Source organism: Gorilla gorilla, chromosome 19 (assembly GCF_029281585.2).
Source record: "Gorilla gorilla gorilla isolate KB3781 chromosome 19, NHGRI_mGorGor1-v2.1_pri, whole genome shotgun sequence".
Lineage (NCBI taxonomy): Eukaryota > Metazoa > Chordata > Mammalia > Primates > Hominidae > Gorilla > Gorilla gorilla.
In genome coordinates this window covers 82410221-82436513 of record NC_073243.2, presented here as the reverse complement: position 1 = coordinate 82436513, position 26293 = coordinate 82410221, and the positions used below count along the sequence as shown (strand labels likewise).

At 36.9% G+C, this 26293-nt stretch overlaps 1 protein-coding gene across 3 annotated transcripts in view; it reads right to left on the bottom strand.

Annotated features, from left to right (window-relative positions):
- Positions 1–1098: 1098 nt before the first annotated feature.
- The window catches only part of NIPBL (NIPBL cohesin loading factor), a 187159-nt gene continuing 161964 nt past the window's right edge, over positions 1099–26293 (bottom strand). For 2 of the 3 annotated variants that reach the window (XM_019013451.4, XM_055367729.2), the window contains 13 exons: positions 22169–22309; positions 21927–22020; positions 21053–21207; positions 20450–20540; positions 17981–18154; positions 17293–17483; positions 14713–14820; positions 14031–14231; positions 9282–9428; positions 7452–7726; positions 5604–5778; positions 2627–2815; positions 1099–2078 (listed from right to left, as the gene is read on the bottom strand). In XM_019013451.4, the coding sequence (XP_018868996.3) occupies positions 1713–2078; positions 2627–2815; positions 5604–5778; positions 7452–7726; positions 9282–9428; positions 14031–14231; positions 14713–14820; positions 17293–17483; positions 17981–18154; positions 20450–20540; positions 21053–21207; positions 21927–22020; positions 22169–22309 (2307 nt within the window). In that variant the 3' untranslated portion in view covers positions 1099–1712. Of the gene's footprint in view, positions 2079–2585; positions 2816–5603; positions 5779–7451; positions 7727–9281; positions 9429–14030; positions 14232–14712; positions 14821–17292; positions 17484–17980; positions 18155–20449; positions 20541–21052; positions 21208–21926; positions 22021–22168; positions 22310–26293 lie in introns of all 3 variants that reach the window. The other variant, XM_019013452.4, reaches the window with a different exon arrangement.

Sequence of the window (26293 nt, the reverse complement as noted above, 5' to 3'; positions counted from 1 at the left end):
TGTTGATATACATAAACTCCAAGAAGAACCAACCAACCAACCAACCCAATCTAGTTTTGTTCCAGAGTTCACAGTATAAGGAAAAGAGAAACATGTAAGTAAGGGGAACAAAACGAAGACTGAGAAAACATTTCTGTGAAGAAAGCATTTGAAAGAATTTCACATAGGAAATAGATCCTGAAAAGTTATTTTCATAGTGGTTTAATAGGTGTCACAAAAAGGTATTTTGTGGCAATGTCATTCTTCCTCAAAAATTGAATACCTTCATTTATTTGCCAATTTCATAAAACAGCATTCTGGAGGTCAGTTTTTTCAAAGTGATTTAAAAATAAGTAAAACATTTTTAAAAAGAATTAAACTTGAAACAGACCTCATCCACTGTAAATTTTAGGCATTACTATTCCTGAGTGTCAACTATACATATCAAATGATTAAACACCTCCCTCCTGATTTAGTCAAGATATCTGCAGTAAGTAATGTGTAAATGACAACTGTTCCCAAGACTTATGATAAAAGCTTTTAGCATAGAATTATTAGAAAATGAATAAACATCTCAACAAGTAAAATTACTCTTTTCAGCATTAAAAAATAATTTGTGAAAAATGTAGTGAGTGTAATTATGAAGTGTCATATTCATCTCAACTCTAGTTCTAAAATAACTGGACATCATTTTAACCAAGAGAAATGCTGGTTTTCCAAATAACAGGTTACCTTTACCCGAGGTTTAAAGAATAAATATCAGCATCATGACATCACTAGAAAGAAATTGAAGCATACAAGGAATAAACTATAGTTTCTTTTTATATCAAAATGTACTCTTGAAAATGTGTTTGGCACAGTGCTAAATCATATATAGTTAATACTAAATATTGCAGGATACAATAAAACCCTGGAGTTAATTGTTTACACCCTCTTATGGGAATGAAAATAATAGATACCAATTATTCAGAAGTCAGCCTATACAAACTGTATAAACAATATTTTCTGTTTTGCTTTGAAAACCAGTGATATAATAAATTTTACATAAAAGACTGTAAAATAATATAAATGGATTTAAACAGATTTTTACAATAAGAAATTCAAATGGAAACAGACAAGTAACAAAGAGAAGTAAAAAAATTTATTGCAGTATTCGCTCCACCAGATTACCTGGGGATCCCTTTTCTTGTATTGTTTTCAGGGTGACCTAATACATCAAAATCTACATTTACAAAAACTCCTTCTGCAGATAGGTCATAGATACTGCATGCTTTTTTTTTTTCAACAGAATAAATTATATATCCAGGAGATTCTGCCACTTTACAGCCTGGAAAAAACAATGCTTCCCTGGAAACTGGGCTAAGCTAAAGAAAGCCATCCGCTGCTAGGTTAAACTCCAAGAACACTTTATTAAGAACATTAACAGACTAATTTCCAACATTCACTTGTTTATTTTTTTTAAACAGAAAGTTTTTTTTCCAAGATATAAACAATTTTTGTTAAACTATAATACAGTGGGAGTAAAAATGAACTGAGAATCTGTTTCTGCTGCACAACAGCGAAGGGAGCTCCCACAAAAATGTTTGCCCAACATTTCCTTCTTTTGTTCCTGCATCCCAGGTTCCACTTACTCTTCATAAAACTGATTTTTTTTTTTTGCCAGAATGTTGGTATTTCAAGTTTTTCTGCCTTTTAAAAAAATTCCTGTAAATTTGGCTGCATGTACAAATTCATTAGCTGGAAGTCCCATCCTTGGCGGCATACAGGGATCGTAAAGTCTGAACAACTTTATTAGTCAGCTTATTAGCACTCGTTAGAGCAATTTTTTTGTAAATAATGTCTGACTCTTTAATAGTGTCTACCCAAGGCACCAGTTTGCGGCCATCACGGCGCTTAGCCTCAGTCCAGGAGCCACTGTAGGAGCCTGCCATCCACTGAACACTGAAGCCACTGCTGGTTTTCTGTACTACTCTTGCAATTTGTGGTCGATCTTTGTACTTTGGACAGCAAATAGCGATGACATCCATGACGTCAACACTTTCATTCATCTGTGCTGCCAACTCCGTAGAGTCTGAATTTCGTTTTGACCTTCTCAATGACTAAAACATTGGGAGGGGGGAAAAAAGACCAAGTGTTACACAAAAGAATTTTAGTGAAATTATTGTTTTTATTGCTTTTAATCCCTTGACGCCGGGAGTTGGGATTTCCCGGCACACTTCCATTGCCGGCAATGAGACGCACCGTGACCGCCAGCGCCAAGGGGTTAACATATACTTGTAAAACCATATAACTCTTAATTTGTACCCGTGTCTTTACTCTTATTGATATATAAAATTATATATACATATGAACCATATAGCTACATAAAACTTAGCAACAATAAAAATAACACACATTAATACAATTCAAAGAAAAATTAACCCTTTATGCTGGATAAATCTCATTTCTGTTTTTTTATTGTCTTTTATGTTAAACTTTCTACAAAAGGATGTATAAATGGGTAAGTAGAGAATCTCTATCTACAAAATGTTTTCTCTTTTAAGTATTACATTACTTGGTGTACATTTAATAGACTGACATATATAAGCACATAAAAATCATTTTACGTAATACGCTGCGAAATACGTTGACTCCTCCTCCGCCTCACCCCTGAAGTGCCTCCTCCTCTATCCTCCCCATCACTTTCATCATCTTCTGTCTCTGCTGCTGTATTATTTTTAGGGCTGCCTCCTCCAAGCAGTGAGGTAATTGCTTTGTTCCGAGCATTTGTGCTAGCTGAAACCTCCCCTTCTTCTTCTTCTTCATCAGGGTCCAGATGTTCCATGAGAAGTTTGAACTACAAAAAACAGATATTATTTCAGAATTTTAAGTAAAGATTTCAAGCAAGATTGTCAAATTCCTAAATGTTTTCTATGGCAGTAGTTTGGTGTGGGTGAAATAGACGTTAGCCATCATCTTAAATTAGGGGCTAGTAAACATTTTCTGTAAACAGCCAGGTGGTAAATATTTTTCATTTTGAAGGTCAAATAGTCTGTCACAACTACCCAACTCTGCCACTGTAGTATGAAAGCAGCTACAGACAAATAAATGAGTGGGCATGAATGTTTTCAATAAAACTTTGTTTGCAAAAACAGGCAATGGGTTAGATACAAAAACAGCCAGAGTTTTCAGAACCTTGGTCCAAGTCATCAAGCAACCAGGTGATAATTACTGATAGATATTTTCTAGTTATCTCCCCTCTTTGCTCTCTGCTAAGAGGATACAAGAGAAAGCAAAGAATGTTGAAAAATTTTAAATAAGAACTAAAATATTTTTAAATTTTAGAGTGTGTAAGGTTTGCAGTCAATGAATAATATGAAAAGCCACTGTGTAGATTATATTCTTAGTTCAAAAAACCTTATTTTATGTTCAGCTACTTGCTTTAAAGTAGATTCTTAAAAATTTTTTTAAGAAAAATAGAAATGGGGTTTTGCAATGTTGGCCAAACTGGTGTCAAACCTCTGGCCTCGAGTGATCTGCCCACCTCAGCCTCTCAAAGTGCTTGGGAGCCACTATACCTGAAATTAAGTAGATTAAAATATAAAACTTTATTTTTATTTTTTAGGATAGTCCTCTAATTTCAAAAATATTTTTAAAAACTTTTATATTGTGGTAAAATAGAAATATCATAAAATTTGCCAGCTTAACCCTTTTTTTTTTCTTTTTAAATTGAGACAGGGTCTCACTCTGTCACTCAGGCTGAAGTGCAGTGGCACGATCATGGCTCACTGTAGCCTCCACCTCCCAGGCTTAGGTGGTCCTGCCACCTCAGCCTCCCCAGCAGTTGGGACTACAGGTGCGCACCGCCATGTCTGGCTAATGTTTGTATTTTTTGTAGAGACAGGGTCTCGCCCTGTTGCTCAGGCTGGCCTGGACTTCCTGGACTCAAGCAAACCTCCTACATAGGCCTCCCAAAGTGCTAAGATTACAGGTATAAGCCAGCATGCCCAGCCTACCAGTTTAACCATTTTAAATGTAAAATTCGTTGGCATGTTGTACAACTATCACCACTGTCCATTTCCAGAGCTGTTTCTTTCTTTTTTTTTTTAATCACTGGAAACCACAGCTGTCCTCATTAAACAATAACTCCCCGTTCTTTCCTTCCCCGGTCCTTGGTAACCTCTAGTCTATTATCTGTCTCTATTTTTAAAGCACATTTTATATACATACATTTGCATACTTGATAAGTGAGAAAATCTACAAATATATATATTGGCATTACTCATATAAGAACATACGAAAAATAATATTGGTTATCAGAAAAGAAAGGAACAGAATGGCCAAACACGGTAAGAGAATGACTGCTTGCAGTTTTACCTTTTATGACATATAAGCCATGTATTTTTCTGAATTAAAAACATAGCCCTCTGTATCCCCGGATTCCGCACCTGCGGATTCAACCCACAGTGGATCAAAAACTATTTGGAAAATGCCACAATAAAAAATAACAGCACTGGCCAGGTATGGTGGCTCATGCCTGTAATCCCAGCACTTTGGGAGGCTGGCGGATCACCTGAGGTCAGAAGTTTGAGACCAGCCTGGCCAACATGGTGAAACCCCATCTCTACTAAAAACACAAAAATTAGCCGGGCGTGGTGGCTGGCGCCTGTAATCCCAGCTATGCAGGAGGCTGAGGCAGGAGACTCGCTTGAACCCGGGAGGCAGAGGTTGCGGTGAGCCGAGATCGCGCCACTGCACTCCAGCCTGGGCAACAAGAGTGAAACTCCGTCTCAAAACAAAACAAAACAAAACAAAACAAACAGCATTACAATAAAAAATACAACTTAAAAAAATGCAGTATAACAACTATGTATATAGCATTTACATTGTATTAGGTATTATAAGTAATCTAGAAATGACTTAAAGTACATGGGAGGATGTATGTAGGTTATATGCAAATACTATGCTTTTTAAATAATTTTTTTGAGACAGGGTTTCACTCCTGTCACCCAGTATGGGGTGTAATGGTGCAATCTCAGGTCACTGTAACCTCTGCCTCTCAGGCTCAAGCACTTCTCCTGCCTCAGCCTCCTAAGCAGCTGGGACTACAGGTGCACACCACTGCCCCCAGGTAATTTTTTGTATTTTTTATAGATATGGGGATTTGCCATGTTGCCCAGGCTGGTCTCAAACTCCTGAGCTCAAGTGATCCACCTGCCATGGCCTCCCAAAGCGTTGGAATGACAGGTGTGAGCCACCTCACGCAGCCTACTATGCCATTTTTTATCAGGCCCTTGAATATCGGAGGATTTGGGTATCCATGGGGGGACTGGAACCAATTTCCCGCAGATACCAGGGGACAACTACAAAACACACACAGGTTTTCCTATAATCTTTCATTTTTGCTAAAATAAAATTATTCGTGGGCTGCTGTTTCCTAAGAAAAAATAATTCGGATGCCATGGGTGCACTGGGAAAGACAAGCTTAAAGTAACTCATTAAAACAACATAGAGAAAAATTATCTTGATAGTTCATGAAGCTTATATTCAATGTGAAGGAGATAGTTATCTCCCCACCGGCCCCCCACATTTACTTGTCAAAAAAGCCCTTATGAGAAGTAAAAACTTTTGGTTTTACTACTCACATCTAGATACTGTTTTACTATACTCCTTTTCACCTCTTCTGTGATTTTGGAATTAGCCATGTCACTCCGCAGGAAGTCCAGTGTTTGTTTTGGATGAAAATGAACTCCTGTTTTTCGGTTTATCGCTTTATCATATACTTTTGCAGATTCAGATGGAGAGTACTTCTGAATTTTACTGTTTTGGGAAAACAAAACCAAAAACTGTAAAACTATGGAAACAACATATTTGGAGAAATCCAATTATAGGCAGGAAGCACCATATTAATGAAATTAGTTTCTCATGTCTATTTTTAATACTATTGTGATCCTAGGACAGCTTCAATACAATTACTTAATACCACCTAACTGGTTTACCTCTTTCTACTAGTTGCTCCCCCAACCCCAACCTATCCATCCTCTATATAGTGGCCAGAATGATTGTTTATAAACCTGTTTCAGGTTATTAACAACTCTGCTTAAAAATCTTTCCAACTCCTTAGCATTGCCTCAAAACCTCACAAGGTTTTAAATTATTTTGCATCTTGCCAACATTTAACATCAAGATATTCCTTATAAGGCCAGGAGCAGTGGCTCATGCCTATAATCTCAGAGTTTTGGGAGGCCAGTGTGGGAGGATCACTTGAGGCCAGGAGTTCAAGACTACCATGAGCAACACAACTAGACATCATCTCTACAAGTAAAAAATAAAAAAAATTAGCTGGGTGTGGTGGCATGCATCTGTATTCCCAGCTACTCAGGTGGCTGAAGTAGGACTACTCGAGCCCAGGAGTTTATGATTGCATAACTGCACTCCACCTGGGCATCAGAGCGAGACCCTGTTGCAAATACAGATATTCCTCTTAAAAATCTGGATTTCTAGTGTCTCCTGAAAAAGTGGGAGCTCTGGCCACATTATGCCCACCCTCTTCTTTGGCAACAAGCTTATGGAAACTTGAGACAGGTCCACTTAAATGACCTCTTTACATGAAACACACTCTTTCCAGTTGGCCATTGACCACCGCCTATTAACATTTGATTTTGTAATTCCTAATCTTAGATTTCGATTAATGTAAAAAATGACCAAAATTCCATGGTTACAGGCAGAAAAGAGGTATCTTTAATGACTACTGGTGGGTAAAACTACAGGGTGTTTATAATAGCTGTACCTTTTCTCTCTCTTACTTTATAGAGTACTTTAAATACTATTTGAGTTCTACCGGAGCTCCGTTTAGTTGGTTTACATCTGTTACTTCAGAGCTCTTTAAAAACTTAAACTTGTAATCTATTTTAAGGTTAGCTTGAGTCTTTTTAAGGAAATCAACAAAATAAGTCCTTCAATTTGTAATGCATTATCACCAAGTATAGGAATATGTTTTTTTCCCTTTAATAAAAATAAATTATGGCATATTACACAATAGAATACTATCCAGCAACAGAAAAGAATAAACTCCTTTTTAAAAAAGGAACATTTCTAACATTAAAGTAAGCATGCAAACAAAACTGGGTTTCATATTTTTTATTATTTTTTTAGACAGAGTCTCGCTCTGTTGCCCAGGCTGGAGTGCAGTGGTGTAATCTCAGCTCACTGCAATCTCCGCCTCCCAGGTTTAAGCGATTTTCCCGCCTCAGTCTCCTGAGTAGCTGGGGTCACAGGCATGGACCACCACACTCGGCTAATTTTTGTATTTTTAATAGAGATGGGGTTTCACCATGTTGGCCAGGCTGGTCTTGAACTCCTGACCTCAGGGGATCTGCCCGCCTCAGCCTCTCAAAATGTTGGGATTACAGGCATGAGCCACCACACCCAGCCCAAATATTGATTATTTGAACAGAGTGAAGTTTTTTCTCTCACTGCTTATGTAACCTTACCTATCAGAAAATCCACAAAGATTCTTCAAATGTTGTTTTAACATTAGAAGTAATAAAATACCCTGGGACACATTTGCAAATTCGATTAAAGGAGCTGAATTTTCTGGCAAACATTTCATCACTGAATTTATATCGTCTTCTGAATCTGAATCTGAATCTGAATCTACACGTTTCCGTGACTTCCGAGGCCTGGAAACTTCTTCTTCACTGTCGCTTGACTCATTTTCCTTACTAGGTGATGATTTTCTCTCTTTCCTTTTGTCCTTTACCATAGACTGAAAGAAAAAATTGTTTGATAAACAATAAAAACAAAATGCCACTAGTAAATATAAGTATGCTCCATTTAACAGCTTGAAAAAGCTTCCTTAAACTAATATTTTATAAACCTCTTGACTTTATATCAACAACTGGATATATAATCTTAGGGGACAGTTTCTAAAACTAAATAAAATTATATATAATATCCACCCCCTCCCCTACAACCACTCCTTCAAAAAAATCCTTCTGAAATATCATTCAAAGGGAAACAATTTTCTTCTAAGGACAGTAATAAAAGACAGTTATAAAAGTATCAATTTGGTGCATAGGTAAGTCATTATGAGGAAAAGCAGTAATTATAATTTAACTGAGGAGAATAAAGTAATCTTGGACATCCCAGCTTCTAGCAAACTCTCCTTTTGAAAAACATTTCGGCAAGATAATAAGCAATTTTCTCTGAAGACTTAAATCCTGTTTCTTTGTACTTTATGAAAATGTTAGCTCTTAGAAACAAAGTCAACTGGACTTAAGCAGGTTGTGTGGTGTGTGTGTGTGGGGCACATTATAACAACATTTATTCAAAAGTGGAAGAAACATTTACAAAGATAGCCATACCAGTAAGTAGGTAAAATAAGAGAACATGAGGGCTAAAGCTCCTGGGAAATTATTAACTTCTCAAACTTAAATGTGCATATTAACATCTGTGGATTTTGTTGAAGATGCAGATTCTGTTTCAACAAATTTGGGTGGGGCCTGAGGTTCTACAGCTTTAATAAGCTCTCAGGTGAAACCACTGCTGCTGGTGTGTGGTCCATACTTCAAGTAGTAAGGGTTTAAGACACCTCTGTAATTCCAGCCCTCAGGAGGCATCTAAAATAATCTGTCTGATTTACTAGTCTGACAAGGCTGAGTTGTGAGCAATACAATTTTATAAAATGAGATCTACTTGGATCATTAGATACATGAGAATATTCAATTTGTAAAGAATTTACTGAGTGCTTACTATATGCCTAGTGCTACACCAGGTACTTTTATAATTAAATAAATTACATTCCTCCTAGAAGTCATGACAGAAACGATGGAAGGTTCAACAAGAAATTTAGTAAAGATTTTGGGCACACGTATGCAAACTCTATTACGGTGCTGTAGTTGAGGGATAAGAAAGTCAATGGTGTCATAAATTCTCTGTTTAAGTGTAAATAAGCTATATATTTTCATGTGTAATGTGATTACAGCATTACAAGATTTACAGAATAATGTTTTAAAATGGGGTTTAAATGAATGTATGAATGGATGCAAACACTTAAGGTCAGTGCTTAAAGTGAGAGAAATAAATGTGATGGCTTATCAACAGAACAATCCATATATGTATTTTAGATGCTTCTAAATAGAGGTAAAGTGGCAACGTACATCCTCTCCCAAGTCAAGTATTGCCCAGATTTCATTAAGTTCACTTAGAAAGATTTTATATACTCGTGAAGAGGATAAAAAGAATAATGAGAAACAAAACAGTGAAAACAGCATGCCTGCACTTTGACAGATGGATTAAGAATAGTAATGTGTGTAACTTACCTCCTTGAATGACTGCAGTAGGTTACTACCAGAAACTGAGAGTGTAATGTCTATATGATGCATTATAAACAACGGCTCTTCCTGTGTCTGGTATGGAAAACAGGCTAGATTGTCTGCTATATACAAGAGCATAGTCACGTCTGTTTTCTGTAAATTTTAAGAAAAAGCACACATGTTTAGCGGATAATCTAGAAACCCAACCAAAAAAACTTTTTTAGAAAAAATACAGGGCACTTTCACCTCACTTAATGTTAGACAGATAAGCAGACACACACGGAGAGAGTGGGGAGAGACACAGAGAGACAGAGGGAGAGGAGGAGGGAGAGAAATATAGAGGGGGAAAAAGGGAAAGGGAGACAGGTGTAGCAAAAAGGGAAAAGGGGGAACAGAAATGGAATTTTATAAAATAATCTTAGGCCCATTTTTTTTTTATTTTATAATGACTTACACTATGCTATCTCAAGAGAAGAGGTGAAATTTTTTATTGCATCCATGTGAAATTCCTTGAAGTTTTCTTAGAGTATATGGAATCTTTATGATAAATCCATACCATATCAGAAAGTATACATGAAAGTTCTAGTTATATCATTGTGCTACTAAGAGTTTAACCTATATGGAGATCAGTTACACACAGTTACTATTCTGCCCACAAAATAACTAGTAATTACAGTACTAATACATAGGTTAAAAGAAAAAACCCAAATCCCATGTACTCATAAACATTTGTCAGTTTCCTGTGTATATGTAATTCAGAATGTCAGAGTTGTTTTGACAATGCTATCAGTTTCACACTGTAAAAACTGTGAGGCAGGCAAAATTTAAGAGAAAAATTATGATTATTTAGTTGCTTGCTTTAAAAAGAAGTAACAGAGAATTCAAGCATTTCATGATCATAAATAGAAAGGCATATTAATATTCAAATTTCTTTTAAATATTCATAGCTCAAGGAAAAAAAAAGCTCACAACTAAAAAACACTCCCTCCTACCATCTACCCTCCCCTGCCATGGAAACAACATAAAACCCAACAGCAGCAGCAGCAAGATCCCATAGCACAGATGGAATAACCTTGCTATTAATATTCATAAGAGTATCACTCTCACTCTATTTTTACTTTACAATATGTATCAACACCCACGTTACAGATGAAAAAATGTAGACATAAAACCCTACCTCATCTATTAGTTTTAACACTATAATTCATATATTTTCAAAACTCATATAATATTGAAGAAAATATATATATTTTCTTCACCATCCATAAAAGCCCTGTATTTCTCTTTCCTTTCAAAGTTCTTCAAAGAATAGTTTAGACTGCTCCTCCCATGTCCTCCCCACTATTTTTTTTTAAAGGAGACATGATACCGCTCACTGCCACCTTGAACTCCTGGGCTCAAGCAATCCCTTTGCCTCGGTCTCTTCAGTAGCTAGGTAGCTAGGAGTATAGGTGCATACCACCAGGCCTGGCTCAGTTTTTATTTTTTAATTTTTGTAGAGATAGGGTCTCACTATGTTGCCCAGGCTGGTATGGAACTCCTGGGCTCAAGCTATCATCTGCCTTGGGTGCTGGGATTACAAGCATGAGTCATCTCACCTGGGCCTCCCTCTTCAATTACAATCTGCTTTTGTCCCTCACTGCTTGACTGTTTTTGTCCACGAAGTTCACCATTCTACTCTATTTTTCACTTCTTACTCTCCTTGACTTCTCAGTAGCATCTGACTATTACCCACACTTTCCTTCATGAAATCTTCCTAAGTTTTCTCTTCCTAGCTCTTTGACTACTCCCTTTTTATGTACTCCTCAAGCCAACTCCTTTGCAATCTGACTTTGGCAACAATCCTATTATTGTTTCAGGTGCTCAAGATAAAAATATTCCAGTTGTCCACTGACTATTCTTTTCACACAGTCTCATTTAATTCTTTCCTCAACTTTCTTTTCTTTTCTACTATCCATTCTTTTTTTTTTTTTATATTGAGATGGAGTCTCGCTCTGTCGCTCAGCTGGAATGCAGTGGTGCGATCTCAGCTCACTGCCAATCTCTGCTGCCCAGGTTCAAGTGATTCTCATGCCTCAGCCTCCCAAGTAGCTGGGACTACAGGTGCACACCATCATGCCTGGCTAAGTTTTTTGTATTTTTAGTAGAGACAGGATTTTGCCATGTTGGCCAGGCTGTTCTCGAACTCCTGACCTCAGGTGATCCGTCTGCCTTGGCCTCCCCAAATGCTGAGGTTACAGGCATGAGGCACCGCACCCAGCCTCTACTATCCATTCTTTTTCTCCCCTACTGTTATCATAATAATTTATTATTACCTCCAGTGTGACCACAATGCTAAAAAAATTCATCTTCCTAAACTGCCCTTTGGCAATTGTCCTCATTATTTTATTCACACACTTACAATGTTTTTTTTTTGCCATCTACAGGATCCTCTATATACTATTCCTCATTATGACCTTTCTGCCCCAGTCAAATAACAAACTATTCATTATTTCCCATACATTCTTATCTTTGTATTTTTAATTAATTTTTTGGCCCTGACTGGAACATCTTCCTTCCCTGGTTTATATAGCAGATCCCTCTCATTCTATCCCTCTGGGCCTTCAGGCATTTGTTCCTTCTCTGACATTCTTTGTTGGAGGTAGTCAGAAGAAAGCATTGCGAGAGCTGGGTTTCCAGTTTAGCATTTCAAATGCTGAGATGACAAAACATCTAGTCAATGACATAAAGCAGGCAGTGAAATCACATAGAAATGAAGTTCTTTTGGACAGAAACAAGGACTGGAACAATATTATCAATACAACCCATCAGGGCACTCAGGATATACTAACCGTAATCACTATTAATTTTGTATCCTATCCCCACAGCTGGAGGGAAAATCCTTTCAGGGCAAAAGCACTACATTATATCATCTGGCACTCCTAGTATAGTGTCCTATACACAATGCAAACTTAATACTGATAATGATATGATGATAATGTTGATGATAAATTTCATGTAGTACTTGAAGAGGTCTAGTAAGATATCTACACTATGGTAATTATAATTTTGCTTTATTGCAAAAATCTGCTGTCAGGCTAACAAAGTAATTAAAGTACTTCTTTTGTTCTTTTTTTTTTTTTTTTTGAGACGGAGTCTCGCTCTGTCAGCCAGGCTGGAATGCAGTGGCGTGATCTCAGCTCACTGCAACCTCTGCCTCCTGGGTTCAAGCAATTCTCCTGCCTCAGCCTCCTGAGTAGCTGGGATTACAGGCGCGTGCCACCACGCCCGGCTAATTTTTATATTTTTAGTAGAGATGGGGTTTCACCATGTTGGTCAGGCTGGTCTCGAACTCCTGACCTTGTGATCCACCTGCCTTGGCCTCCCAAAGCGCTGGGATTACAGGTGTGAGTCACCACTCCTGGCCTCTTTCGTTCTTTTAAAAGTTGCTATACACATAGACTCATGTGTGCTCTGTGTGGGCAGAAACCATATCTGTCTTTACTATTTTATGCTCGTTAAACTTCTTAGCGCAATGGCTGGTACATAGCAGATGCAGAATAAATACTGTGTGAAATAAATAAATTAAAAGGTAAACTTAAAAGAATATTCAGTTTTCTTGGCCTATGGTCCTGGCCAATGCAACTAGTGCAACAGCCAGAAGTGTCAAAATTGTAATTATGGTAATCCCCCCAATTGCTGTTTTGCTTTCCATAGTTTCAGTTACCCTTGGTCAACCATAGTCCAAAAATAGGTGAGTAAACTACAACAGGGTATTTTGAGAGAGAGAGAAAAGCAAGATCCCATCCACATAACTTTTATTACAGTATATTGTTTTAATTGTTCTATTTTATTATTATGTTAATCTCTTACTGTGACTAATTTATAAATTATAACTTTAACATAGGTTTGTATGTATTGGAAAAACCAGTACAGTCATGTGCCACATAACATGTTTCAGTCAATTACAAACTATATATATGATGATGGTCCCATAAGATTATCCTATCATATTTTTACTGTACCTTTTCTATGTTTAGATATGTTTAGGTACATGAATACTTACCATTGTGTTATAGTTATCTACAGTATTCAGTACAGTAACATGCTGTACAGGTTTGTAGCCCAGGAACAATATAGCCTAGGTAGGCTACAACATCTAGGTTTGTGTAAGTAAGATGTTCACCCCACAAAGAAATCGCCTAACTATGCATTTCTCCAAATGTATCCCTGTCATTAAGTGATGCATGACTGTATATATAATAATTAGTACTATCCATGGTTTCATGCATCCACTGGGGGTCATGAAATGTATCTTTAATGATAAGGGAGGACTACTATACACAAAAGTGGACTACTATACAGAAAAGTGACTTCCCTTCATTAAGGGAAATCAAGTTGAACAACTAGGGATCTCAATAGCCAAAAACCTAGAACAGTTATTCTCTAACAATATTTGAGGTAATCGGTTCCCAAAGCGATTAGTTTAGTGATGTTGCTTATTTAAAGATACGCTTACAGAAACTGTTATCAAAGTTTATGGGATATTCAGTATGGAGGCAAAATTATACATATTCCTCATTACACTTATTCTCAAACAAAATTTCCCCTTCACTTCTGACTGTGTACTTCGTAAATAACTTAGAAGATTAAGAAAACATTTAATGAAGTTACTATCATATACTAATAAAATGGTAATATTTAAAAAAATGACTACTTTATCCATAAAATTTCTAGAGCATTTATTTTCTTAAAATAATAAGTTTTTGTGCTTACTGCTGTGTCATCAAAGAGGTTGAGTAAAGAAATAAGAAAGGCTCGTCTGTGTTGGCGGTTTCCACGGATCATGGAGTAAAGGTGTGAACACAAAGCGCTAGAGGACTCGTCTTGTCTGAAACCCCTTACAGGATCTTTTAGGCATGTGTTGATTGCCTGTTGTACCTGGTAAGACATCTTCATACCAGCCACTGCTTTCATCTGAAATCAATAAAAGTCTCATTTTTGTCAGGGAAATTAAAAGACATAAATTAAAAATATACTTAGAGCATTACATTCTGAGGCTAGCTTCATTATTTGTTTTTTTAATTAAAATAATACGAATCACAGAATGAAGTGCTAGAAGGAACATTAGAGATTATCTCTTACAATTCCCTCATTTCAAAGAAGAAAAAAAAAATGAGGCCCAGGAGAGTCACTGCAGCCAAGTTCACATAGTAAGATATAAAATCCAGGTTTCCTGATTTTTAGTCTGGTGTGCTTGGTACTGTCACCTCTAGCCCAATCTTAACTTTAGACTAGAATAAACACCTTGGAAGACTAACTTAGTTGCATGTTTAGAAGATAGGTACTAAGTAAGACATTTTATTCCAATTATGAATGTGGGCAGGGCATTTATCCAAGAAATGCTTTACTCAAGAAAAATGTTTAAATTTAGGTTATAAAATGTTAAAATACATACATGAATGAATCCAGCATATTTTTTGTCTATTTCCACAAGTTGCTGATCGGCCTTGTTCCGCATAGCAGGTTCTGGGTCTGTGCCCATAGCAATTAAATATGGCACACACTGGAAATAAAAAAAAATTACGAGATATCACGGTAGTAAAAATTCTCTATTTAGACATATGTCAAAACTTTTCGTATATCTGAAATATATGAATTTAACCTTATAGGCTTTCCTATAAAGTCTATGTTTTAGTGTTCTTTTTAAAATGACAGATCTTTTGAGATTCAGCTTAAATCCAGAAAGCACTGGAGCACCCGCAAAAATACTGACGTGATAAAATTTAAATAATTTCATTGTAAATTTAAGGTTCTTTAAACATAAAGCATTCTCACACTAAGAATATCTATTTAAGATTATGATATAGACTACAAATGTATAATCCAGTAGTTTTTAAAGCTTGACTGAATTTGCCTTGTAAAGATAATATAGGGCAAACAGTAATTTGTTTTCCATACTCAAAGCTACGAAAATATAATTGTTTTTCAAAGTTGATTTCAGATGTGGCTTTGAGGAACAGATAGTTGATAACAGTCATATTCACTGTACTTCTATAGTCAAAAAACAGTACTACTATGTTAAGCAAGTCTGAATCAAAAAGCAATGTGAAGGCCAGAAAAACAACAAACATAACTTTAAAATACAGACATGGCACTAAATGAAAGAAATGATCATGTTAAATCTCGAATCAGGAAAGAAAAAAGGCTGTAAGGTGGGTGCGGTGGCTCATGCTTGTAATCCCAGCACTTTGGGACACTGAGGCAGGCAGATTACTTGAGCTCAGAAGTTTGAGACCAGCCTGGCCAACATGGTAAAACCCCGTCTCTACAAAAACACAAAAATTAGCCAGGTGGTGGCACACACCTGTAGTCTCAGCTACTTGGGAGGCAGAGGTGGGAAGAGTGCTTGAATCCAGGAGGCGGAGGCTGCAGTAAGCCGAGACTGCATCACTGCACTCCAGCCTGGGAAACAGAGCAAGATCTTGCCTCAAAAAAAAAAAAAAAAGGAAAAAGGCTATAGAGAACGCCCTTGGTTAACTAGCAGAATCTGCAAATGAACTGTATATTAGATAATATTGTATCAGTGTTAAACTTCCCAAATTTAATGATTATATTACGGTTTTGTAAGAGAATGTCCTTGTTCTTAGAAAATATATGCTGAAGTGTTTAGTGGTAAAGAATCATAATTACCTGAAACTTCCTACCAAACGATTCAGAAAAAAGCAGATGTATAAAGGGAGAGAGAGAAAGCAATTGTGGCAAAATATCAACAAATGGTGAACAGAGGTGAACAGAATAAAGGAATTCATCGTATCACTTTTGCAATTTCTTTGTGTGAATTTTTTTTTTTTTTTTTGAGATGGAGTCTCCCTCTGTTGGCCAGGCTGGAGTGCAATGGCACGGTCTCGGCTCACTGCAACCTCTGCTTCCTGGGTTCTCTGCTTCCTGGGTTCAAGCAATTTTCCTGCCTTAGCCTCCCATGTAGCTGGGACTACAGGCATGTGCCACCACACCTGGCTAATTTTTGTATTTTTAGTAGACACGCGGTTTTGCCATGTTGGCTATGCTGGTTTTGAACTCCTGACTCAAGTGATCCGCCCACCTCTGCCTCCCAAAGTGCTGGGATTACACGTGTGAGACACTGCACCTGACTCCTTTGTGTGAAATTAAAAAAAAAAGTTTAAAGGGCATATATAATAAAAAGCACCCAACAAAGAACCCTCGGTAGTTTAAAAAGGTGACAGTCTCAATGTACTACTGTTTCATTATAATGTATGATTCTTTATGATAAGAGCCCGGAGTCATGAAGAACAGGATAAATATTTGTTAACATGTTTTGTTTCAGGACATAGGGAAGACCACAGTATGTTTAAATATATCATATTTTTTAAAAAGTTCCATGAAAAATACCCAAAATAAAAATCTTGAAGGGTATAGAGTCTGCTTACTTAATACATAGACTTTTGTAGCCTATGGTGCTCTCTTGACCATCAGATGGTATATACTACTACATCAGCATTGGCTGCCAATCTTCAGTAACACTAATGTCTTTATTACGTCGTCGTGTCCTCATATTAATGCTATAAGGTGTCGAGTAGTTGGTGTTATACCCAACTTAAAGATGAAGGAATTGAGTTTATATAATTTACTTTTCTGTGGACTAAGACTCCACCTTGTTGAACAGATTATACTTTTAAACCCAGTTAACTCTATTCACATTATAGACTGTTGGATCTTAGGGACAAAAGTAAATATGAATTAAAACAAATATATCATCCCTACTTAGAAAAATAATTTGAGTATATGTTCTGCCAATAGAAATTACAAGTTTATAACAGAGACAATATTATGAATATATGGGTATTTTGCAGTAATCATAACCCAAGAGATTATCTAAAATTGCCAGATTCTTAAGAGTTTAGTACAAAGAAGAGTAAGAGGAACAAAGAACTACTTATTCTCTATAATCACAATGTATCAAATTACAACTAATCTTGCTCTTTTAGTAAGTGCTGCTGCCATAAAACATGCTTACCTGAACTGGATGAATAAGACCTTGATTTAGAGTCAATGCAATGACATTTAGGGCAAAGTGGCGTACACTTGACTGGGTGTGAAAAAATGCCTCAAGCACCTGTTTGAGATAAAGCTGCATGATGGAACTACTCATCCCTGAGGAAACATCACCCATTTCTTTTAAGTCTTCCTGTTTTGCAACTTTCTTCCCTACAAAAGCAAGCAAAGGATAAACACACATTAAGAGCACCTATACTAACTTTACTAAATATTTCAAAATTAGGCCATAACCAAAATCACAAAACGTTATAGCTAGTGTTCTGGCTCAATGGTTGTGTGTGTGTGTGTGTGTAAAACGTTATAGCTAGTGTTCTGGCTCAATGGTTGTGTGTGTGTGTGTGTGTGTGTCTGTGTGTGTGTGTGTGTCTGTGTGTGTGTGTGTCAGAGGCCCCTTTGAGAACCCAATGAGAACTATAATCTCTTTCCTCCCTCAAAATGTTAATGTTTACACACATATACAATTTAAAAACTATTTTAGAGAATTTAAGAATATGCTAAAGCCCAGCTATAGACCTCAGCATAAGGACTGCTATTTAACTGAATTTCTTCATCTAACAAATAAGGAAATTTAGATATTTAGATTAAAGAAGATAAAGCCACTAAAATATAAATTTAGCTATGAAATTTAAAAATATATTTTCACTTACAGTCTCTATCTGCCTGCTGCATACGTGTATCTTCTTCTTGTAGGTAGGTCTGGAGGTTTTTTAACACTTGTATTTTTAAATTGACTGAGGAGTTCTTATCAGATAAAATATTATTATATAGATTCTTCACTTCTTGCTCGAACATTAGACTTGGATGCTGAATAAAAGCAAATCCTATGGGAGAGGGGAAAAATATCATATATTCATATTAAAATAAAACATTTAATAAATATGTTAATAAATTATATAAACGGCTCCTTATTTAAAAAAATTAAAACTTAAAATGACTGGAAGAATATGCTGGTGGCCTTACCTAGAGAAGCATTAGAGCAGGTACTTCTTTCCCCATGAATTAAAAACAAGAAATTGCATTTCAAAGGAGAATTTCACACAAGAGGAAACCTTGAGGAGGGAGCAGGGCCTAGTGGCTAGGGGAGTGGATTAGGAGTCAGGAGTCTTGGGTTCTATTCCTGGCTCCACCACTGACTTGTAGTGTGACCTTGGGTGAGTCACATAATCTCTCTGTGCCTCAATTCTCCATCTGTAAAATGGGGATAATAATATTTACCACCCACCTACCTCACAGGGATGTTTTCAGGATTTAAGAAATAATGTCTGCAAACATTTTTCAGATCCCCAGCAGAAGGTACTACATTGACATTATTTTTTTAAAAAAATTAAAATATATTCATTTGATGAAACACTATAATAAACCAGAGCTAAAAATATCTTCCATTTCTTTCTCATATGGCATTATAATAAGGCCACAATGCTGAATCCTATAACCACGGGTTAATAAGTAGCAATATATCATCCATGTTTATTTGTATATAATGTTTATTTGAGGAAAAAATGAAGATCTCTGATGATAGCAAGTATTATTGGTAACAAACAACAAACTAAATTCAAAGCATAGAGTGATCAGATAACTAGCCCAAGGTCACTCAGGATAACTATGGCCCAGGCAAGATGTCTTTTATTAACTGGTCTAGAGGCAATATTTTCTGAAAAGCGCTGCTTAAGTTAAAACTTCATCTTTTTGTACTCTGAAATACTTGTAACACTATTAGTTCTGCCACTCCGTATAAATTACGTCCAGACTGAATATTTGAAGGTACACATTGGCTTGAAGTTAATATTGCACCAATTTAACACCTTAGTAAATGATGTCTGAATTTTTACTCTATGTGCTATACGTAATTTTCAAAAAGGGATGGAGGAGGAATAAAATGATAAGGTTTCAATTTATTTACAGAAACCATAAACATGATTTAATAAGGTACGGGTAACTTAGAATCTTTTCTTACTCATTTTTGTTCAAAAGACTAATATAAATAACTACTCATGCATATAAAAGTATAAACCTTAATCATAACACCAAAATAAAATTTCCAAATAAGTTTTTAATCTCATTGGGTAGCTTTACGTGTACAGTCATTGCTCGGTATCCATGGGGGATTGGCTCCAGAACCTCCCAGGGATACCAAAATCCGTGGATTCTCAAGTCCCTGATATAAAATGGGGTAGTATTTGCATATAATCTACTCATATCCTCTCATTTACTTTAAATCATCTCTAGATTATTTATATCTAATACAATGTAAATGCTATGTAAATTGCTGTTGTATTGTTTAGAGAATAATGACAAAAAAAGTCTGTACATATTTAGTACAGGTGTTAATTTTTTTTTCTCAGTATTTTTTATCCTTGGTGGTTAAATCCACAGATGTGAAACCCATGGATATGGAAGGCCAACTGTATTTGTACCAAAAAAAACAACAACAAAAACCAAAAACCTGGACAGACTGTTCTTGTATTTTTTTGAAGTGCATTCAATTCAGGTACTTTAATGCCATTCGCCTCCTATTTCCTCATATTCTAATTCCTTCCTAGATATAAGCCACATAGACCTGCCTAACAATTGCAAAACATGTTTTTATTACATCAATCCTTCCTGGAAAAACAATATAAAACAGGTATATATCCAAATTGTTCCTTCTGGGTTGCTTACTATTTGCTTTTATATAAATAAGTCAGTGTAGATTGATCATTGTTTTAACCAGATGTGGCAGCTTCCTGTAGTGACAAAGCTTTGCAATGAAAAAGAACAATTAAAAAAATGCAAAGAGCACAGAATTCTTCTACATTATTTTTCTTTATCAAAGGGCTTTAATAAATGTTCTTAAGATACTCTATGGAGGAGGGGTAGAAGAAAGTATTGTTATCTCTATTTTACTAATGAAGAAACTGATGAACAGACAAATGGCTTGCTCAAGGTTACCCAGGAAGTCAATGGCCATGACAAGAATGGAACCCAGTTGTTTTAATCCTCAGACCTACATTCTATACACCAAATCCTACTGCTAATAGAAACATATTAAAGTAAATCAACAATTTAGATTCACAATATTTAAAAATGTGCTCTATCCCTCTCAAATAGCTACAAATTATAAAGAAATTTAGACTTACCTAGACCAATGATAGCTTTTGTTTGTACTTCTTCATCTGAGTGTTTTGTAAAATACATCAATAGTTCAAGTACTTTATCTTTTATGTTAACCTAAGGGGAGGAAAACACATTAAAGTGTTCATGAACAGTAACTTAGATTAATTTTCAACTATAAAGGAAAAAAATACCTAAAGACAATGAGAATTTGTGTGAACTTTATTAAAAAAATAAGTAACCAATTCCATTTATTTTAGAACAGTGGCATTCAAAGTATCAGTCTGTGACAAAGAAGCTTGTTTCGGAATGTAAATCAGTGCATTGTTTCCTTCATTGAAAAAAATTTTTTTTAAAAAGTCAGCTGTTGATGTCAACAGTGTGCCTACTGTTACAAAGCTGATATAACTTGTCAGGGAAATTTCATTATCTGGTTACACACCAGTAACAAAAAGTTGCTGGATTAGCAGCCAGTCTGAGGACCATGCTTTGAGTAGCACTGTTTTCAGAATTTTCATTAAATCAGACTACTCTAATGTTGCCTTCATCCTGGGTCACTACTGTCATTCTCAGATCACAGTGCCATATAGTTCTATGTTTTATAGCATTTTAAGTATTACTATCTTTACCTTGCTGTTGCCTTTAAAATCTTCCAGATCAAAATCAAAATGCCGACATAGTGCTCCAACGGTGAAAAGGGATCTAAGAAGTGCTGGTTTGTTTGTTAGAAGTGAAGTGTTATTTGGGTCCTCTTGGTGTTGACTTTTTAATTTTGAAATGGCACCTAATAAAGATAAGTAATATTTACTTATAATATTTCTCTTTGAATTACCACGTTCAAGTAATTACTACTAATGAATTACAATTTTTTTTTTGAGATGGAGTCTCACTCTGTCACCCAGGCTGGAGGGCAGTGACGTGATCTTGGCTCACTGCAACCTCCGCCTCCCGTGTTCAAGTGATTCTCCTACCTCAGCTTCCCAAGTAGCTGGGATTACAGTCGTGTGCCACCACGCCTGGCAAATTTTTGTATTTTTAGTAGAGAGATGGGGTTTCACCATGTTGGCCAGGCTGATCTCGAACTCCCGACCTCAGGTAATCCACCCGCCTTGGCCTCCCAAAGTGCTGGGATTACAGGCATGAGCCACTGTCCCCGACCAATTAATTTTTACTAATGGTTCTAAATATTAAATATGTCTAGAATTATGAGAGTGCTCTTCAGAGTCTAAACTAACTAATGTAAGAAAATTTAAATTTTACTTTTCACAGTGCGCAAAAAATTTACCAATCTTTACTTATCAGGAGATAAATTTCTGAAGTAATCACAGTGGGTTCTTCAGGAAATACAAAAGACACTAGAAAATATTGTTTCTGAGAGGACCACGGTGGATAATCACACCTCATAATTTCCTCGAGTCTAGCCTTTTATCAAATGTGTTTAAAATGAGCTGACCCCCTGCAGGACCTAGCAGAATAATTTTAAAACCCTGGTATTGAACTTACCATAGTATCTATTGAAACAAGCCCACACAAATTTAAAATTTTGTGTCACTTTATTTACAACAGCTCCAAGACAGCTCACACAATGTTGCACTACCTAAAAGATATAGAAAATGTTTAGATAAAAGTTAAAAATATACTATTTTTAAAACTTAGCTTTTTACAAATATTTGCTTTAAAAATTTTAATAAAATACATTAGAACTTTACACTAATGAATAAAGAAATGGTAAACTGAGTGCTTACAGTCATGCCATATTTGATGATGAGCTTCATTAGATCTTCCTCAATAGTGGCAAGAAAAGTTTCACTTGGATGCTCCATCAGTGGTACAACTAGCTCTAGGATTTTTGCAACATTGCAGATAACCATGAAATCATTTTGTGTCTATAAGAATAAAATTAATGCTTTATGAATATCCAAAACCTGAAAAGAAACTATATACAGCTTTACGTATTTGGGGGCAGAAATAGGGCATTTTGCACGTAAAGGTCCAGTTAAAAAAAAAGTCTATTAGAGTTTTTTTTTCAAGGTATGGAAGGAGAAGCACCAGCATGTCAGGAATATGGACCGACAACTAACTTACCAAAATGTGACTTTGGGGTCACTTAATCACAGTGTTATATTTTTTCCCTAAAATGTAACACAAGTCAATTCTAAACAAAGGTATTTACATATTGACAGCATTATACAAAGACTGGTACAGTTTTTACGATTAGTATTTTCCAAACTGTGTATGTTAACCCAGTAGTTCTCAATCAGGAATAAGCTTCTTCCCCCGTATCCTGACACAGGAGTATTTGGCAGTATCTGGAGACATTTTTGGTTGTCACAATGGGAGCCACTACTGGCATCTAGTGGATAGAGGCCAGGGATGCTGCTTAACAACCTGCAATGCACAGAACAATCCTTGACAACAAAGAATCATCTAGTCCTGTCAATAGTGCTGAGGTTGAGAAACCTTGTGTTAAAATTTTCTATGACAGATAAACATGTAGAATCCAAGAACCAGGCAAAAGGCTTCATTTCTAAGAAACACAGTCTTGCTCAATTGCCCAGGTTGGAGTGCAGTGGCACAATCACAGCTCAATGCAATCCTGCTCCTGAGCTTGAGCGATTTTCCTGACAGTCTCTCAAGTAGCTAGGACTACAGGTGCATGATACCACACCCGGTTAATTTTTTAATTGTCTTTTTTTTTTTTGAGACAGAGTCTTGCTCTGTTGCCCAGGCTGGAGTGCAGTGGCACGATCTTGGCTCACTGCAACCTCTGCCTCCCGGGTTCAAGCAACCCCCTGACTCAGCCACCCGAGTAGCTGGGATTACAGGCGCCCACCACCATGCCTGGCTAATTTTTGTATTTTTAGTAGAGACGGGGTTTCACCATCTTGGCCAGGCTGGTCTAGGACTCATGACCTCATGATCCACCTGCCTCGGCCTCCCAAAGTGCTGGGATTACAGGTGTGAGAAACTGCGTCCGGCCTTAATTTTCGTTTTTGTAGAGACAGGGTCTCACTATGTTGCCCAGGCTGGTTTTGAATTCCTGGCCTCAAGTGATCCTCCTGCCTTGGCCACCCAAAGTACTGGGATTACAGGTGTGGGCCACCATGCTCAGCCTAGGACTTCTTTATTTTAAATTTAAATGTGTATTTCTTTGATTAGAAAAACTAATAAGCATGTTTAAAAAAACAGGTAGAGACTTTTTTAAAAAAAAACAAAAGGTAGAAAAGGATTTACAATAAAAAGTCTTGTTTCTATCCTCCAGCCACCCAGTTCATTTCCCCAAAGGCAATCAAAGTTATATGTGTGTGTGTGTGCGTGCGCGTGTGCGCTTTCAATGCATGTTTTTGAACATGTTTCAAAGCATGTTCAAGGCTTTCAATGCATGTTTTTAATCTAGTTTTTTTTTTCCTTTTTTTTTTTTTTTGAGACGGAGTCTCGCTCTGTCATCCAGGCTGGAATGCAGTGGCGCGATCTTGGCTCACTGCAACCTCCGCCTCCTGAGTTCAAGTGATTCTCCTCAGCCTCCAGAGTAGCTGGAGGCATGGAAGGAGAAGCACCAGCATGTCAGGAATATGGATCGACAACTAGCCTGCCACCACGCCTGGCTAATTTTTGTATTTTTAGTAGAGATGGGGTTTCACCATATTGGCCAGGCTGGTCTTAAACTCCACACTTTGTGATCTGCCTGCCTCGGCCTCCCAAAGTGCTGGGATTACAGGTGTGAGCCATCATGTCCAGCCTTAATCTAGTTTTTAAGCTACTAATCCTCATTGTTAGTAATGGATTACCGGCATAGATTTTGGACTTTTTTTTTTGACACAGAGCCTCGTTCTGTCACCCAGGTGGAAGTGCAGTAGCACAGTCTCGGCTCACTGCAACCTCTGCCTCCAAGGTTCAAGCGATTCTCCTGCTTTAGCCTGTCGAGTAGCTGGGACTACAGGTGCGCACCACCATACTTGGCTAATTTTTGTATTTTTAGTAGAGACAGGGTTTCACCATGCTGGCCAGGCTGGTCTTGAACTCCTGACCTCATGATCCACCCGCCTCGGCCTCCCAAAGTGCTGGGATTACAGGCGTGAGCCACCGTGCCCAGCCCATTTTGGACTTTTTGAGTGCATTAACACACTAGTTAAAAACATTCCCACCACTTGGCTTGTAGGAGTATTAATTACAAAAAAAAGAAATTCCCACATCATATTCATCCTTCCCTTTTAGGATCCCCACAGGATTAAAAAGAAAAGATAAATTCTTTTTAAGTAGCACAGAAATCCTGTTGTTTCCCGTAATGAGTTAAAGTGGGTCTAGGGAATAGAAGAATTTTTGTTGGGTAAGATATTCATTTGAGAACCAGTGCTAGCATTTTACTTAAAAAAAAAAAAAAAAAATGTAGTGGCTGGGCACAGTGGCTCACGCCTATAATCCCGGCTCTTTGGGAGGCCACGGTGGGCAGATTACTTGAGGCCAGGAGTTCAAGACCAGCCTGGCCAACATGGCAATTCCCTGTCTCTACTAAAAATACAAAAATTAGCCGGGTGTGGTGGTGCAAACCTGTAAAATCCCAGCTACTTGGGTGGCTAAGGCATGAGAATCGCTTGAACCTGGGAGGCGAAGGTTGCAGTCAGCCAGAATTGCAGGACTGTACTCCAGCCTGGGCAACAGAGCAAGACTGTGTCTTAAAAAAAAAAGAAATAGGCCGGGCACAGTGGCTCATGCCTGTAATCCCAGTACTTTGGGAGGCCAAGGCGGGGCAGAACAATAAGGTCTGGAGTTCAAGACCAGTCTGGCCAACACAGTGAAACCCCCATCTCTACTAAAAATACAAAAAATTAGCCAGGTGTGGTGGTGTGCACCTGTAATCTCAGCTACTTGGGAGGCTGAGGAAGGAGAATCACTTGAAGCCAGGAGGCAGAGGTTGCAGTGAGCCAAGATTGCACCATTGCACTCCAGCCTGGGTGACAGTGTGAGCCTCAGTCTCAAAAAAAAACCAAAACCACCACATAACAACAAAAAAGTAGCATTTTCTGAAACTTCCCTTAACATCCTGGCCTGGAAAATCAAGTAAAAGAAATATCTCAAATTCTAGAAGAAAAATTTAAAGAAAGATGGAAACCATTAAGTAAAAGAGCAACAAAACAGAATAGGAAAAAATATTTGTAATGAATATACTATAAGATGGTTTAATATCTAAAATAAAGAGCTCTCCTAAAAAAAAAGCCTATAATTCAAAGGTAAAATGAACGAATGATATGAAAATGATATAAATAGTGAATTAACAGAAAAGCAAGCCCCACTGGTCAGTACCAAGAAAAGATGCTCAACCTTCTCTGCAGTCAGGGAAGGAAACTGAAGCAATAATGAATTATTCCTTACCACCTGTTAGAGTGGCAAAGAATACTAAATAATGACAATGATTGTCACATACAGCTTTCCAAAAGGTTGTATAAAACACATCCACTGCAAAATGGCAAGATCAATTAAAAATGAAAACCAAAATAACCATTGTTTCAACCTAGCAAGTCCACTTCTCAGAAACTGTTCCAACAAAATAAAGTCACCAATACTTAGGTATTTAAATTGGAATGTTTATTTAAAAATTGTTTGTAGTGGTGATCCAAAGGAAATATGTAAACACCTGCCAAATAAGGAAATGATTAAATAAATCATAGGACATCCATAAAAGTGATAATATATAGCCATCTAAAACAAGGAATTAGATATATACCAGGTAATGTCAGATTACCAAATATGCCTAACAAATATCTACATATTATGATTCAATTTTTACAAAACCCGGTCAACCATTTATATATACCTGTGTGTCCACAACTATAAAAGTATGTTAAGGATACTCTAAGATGTTTATTCTGAAG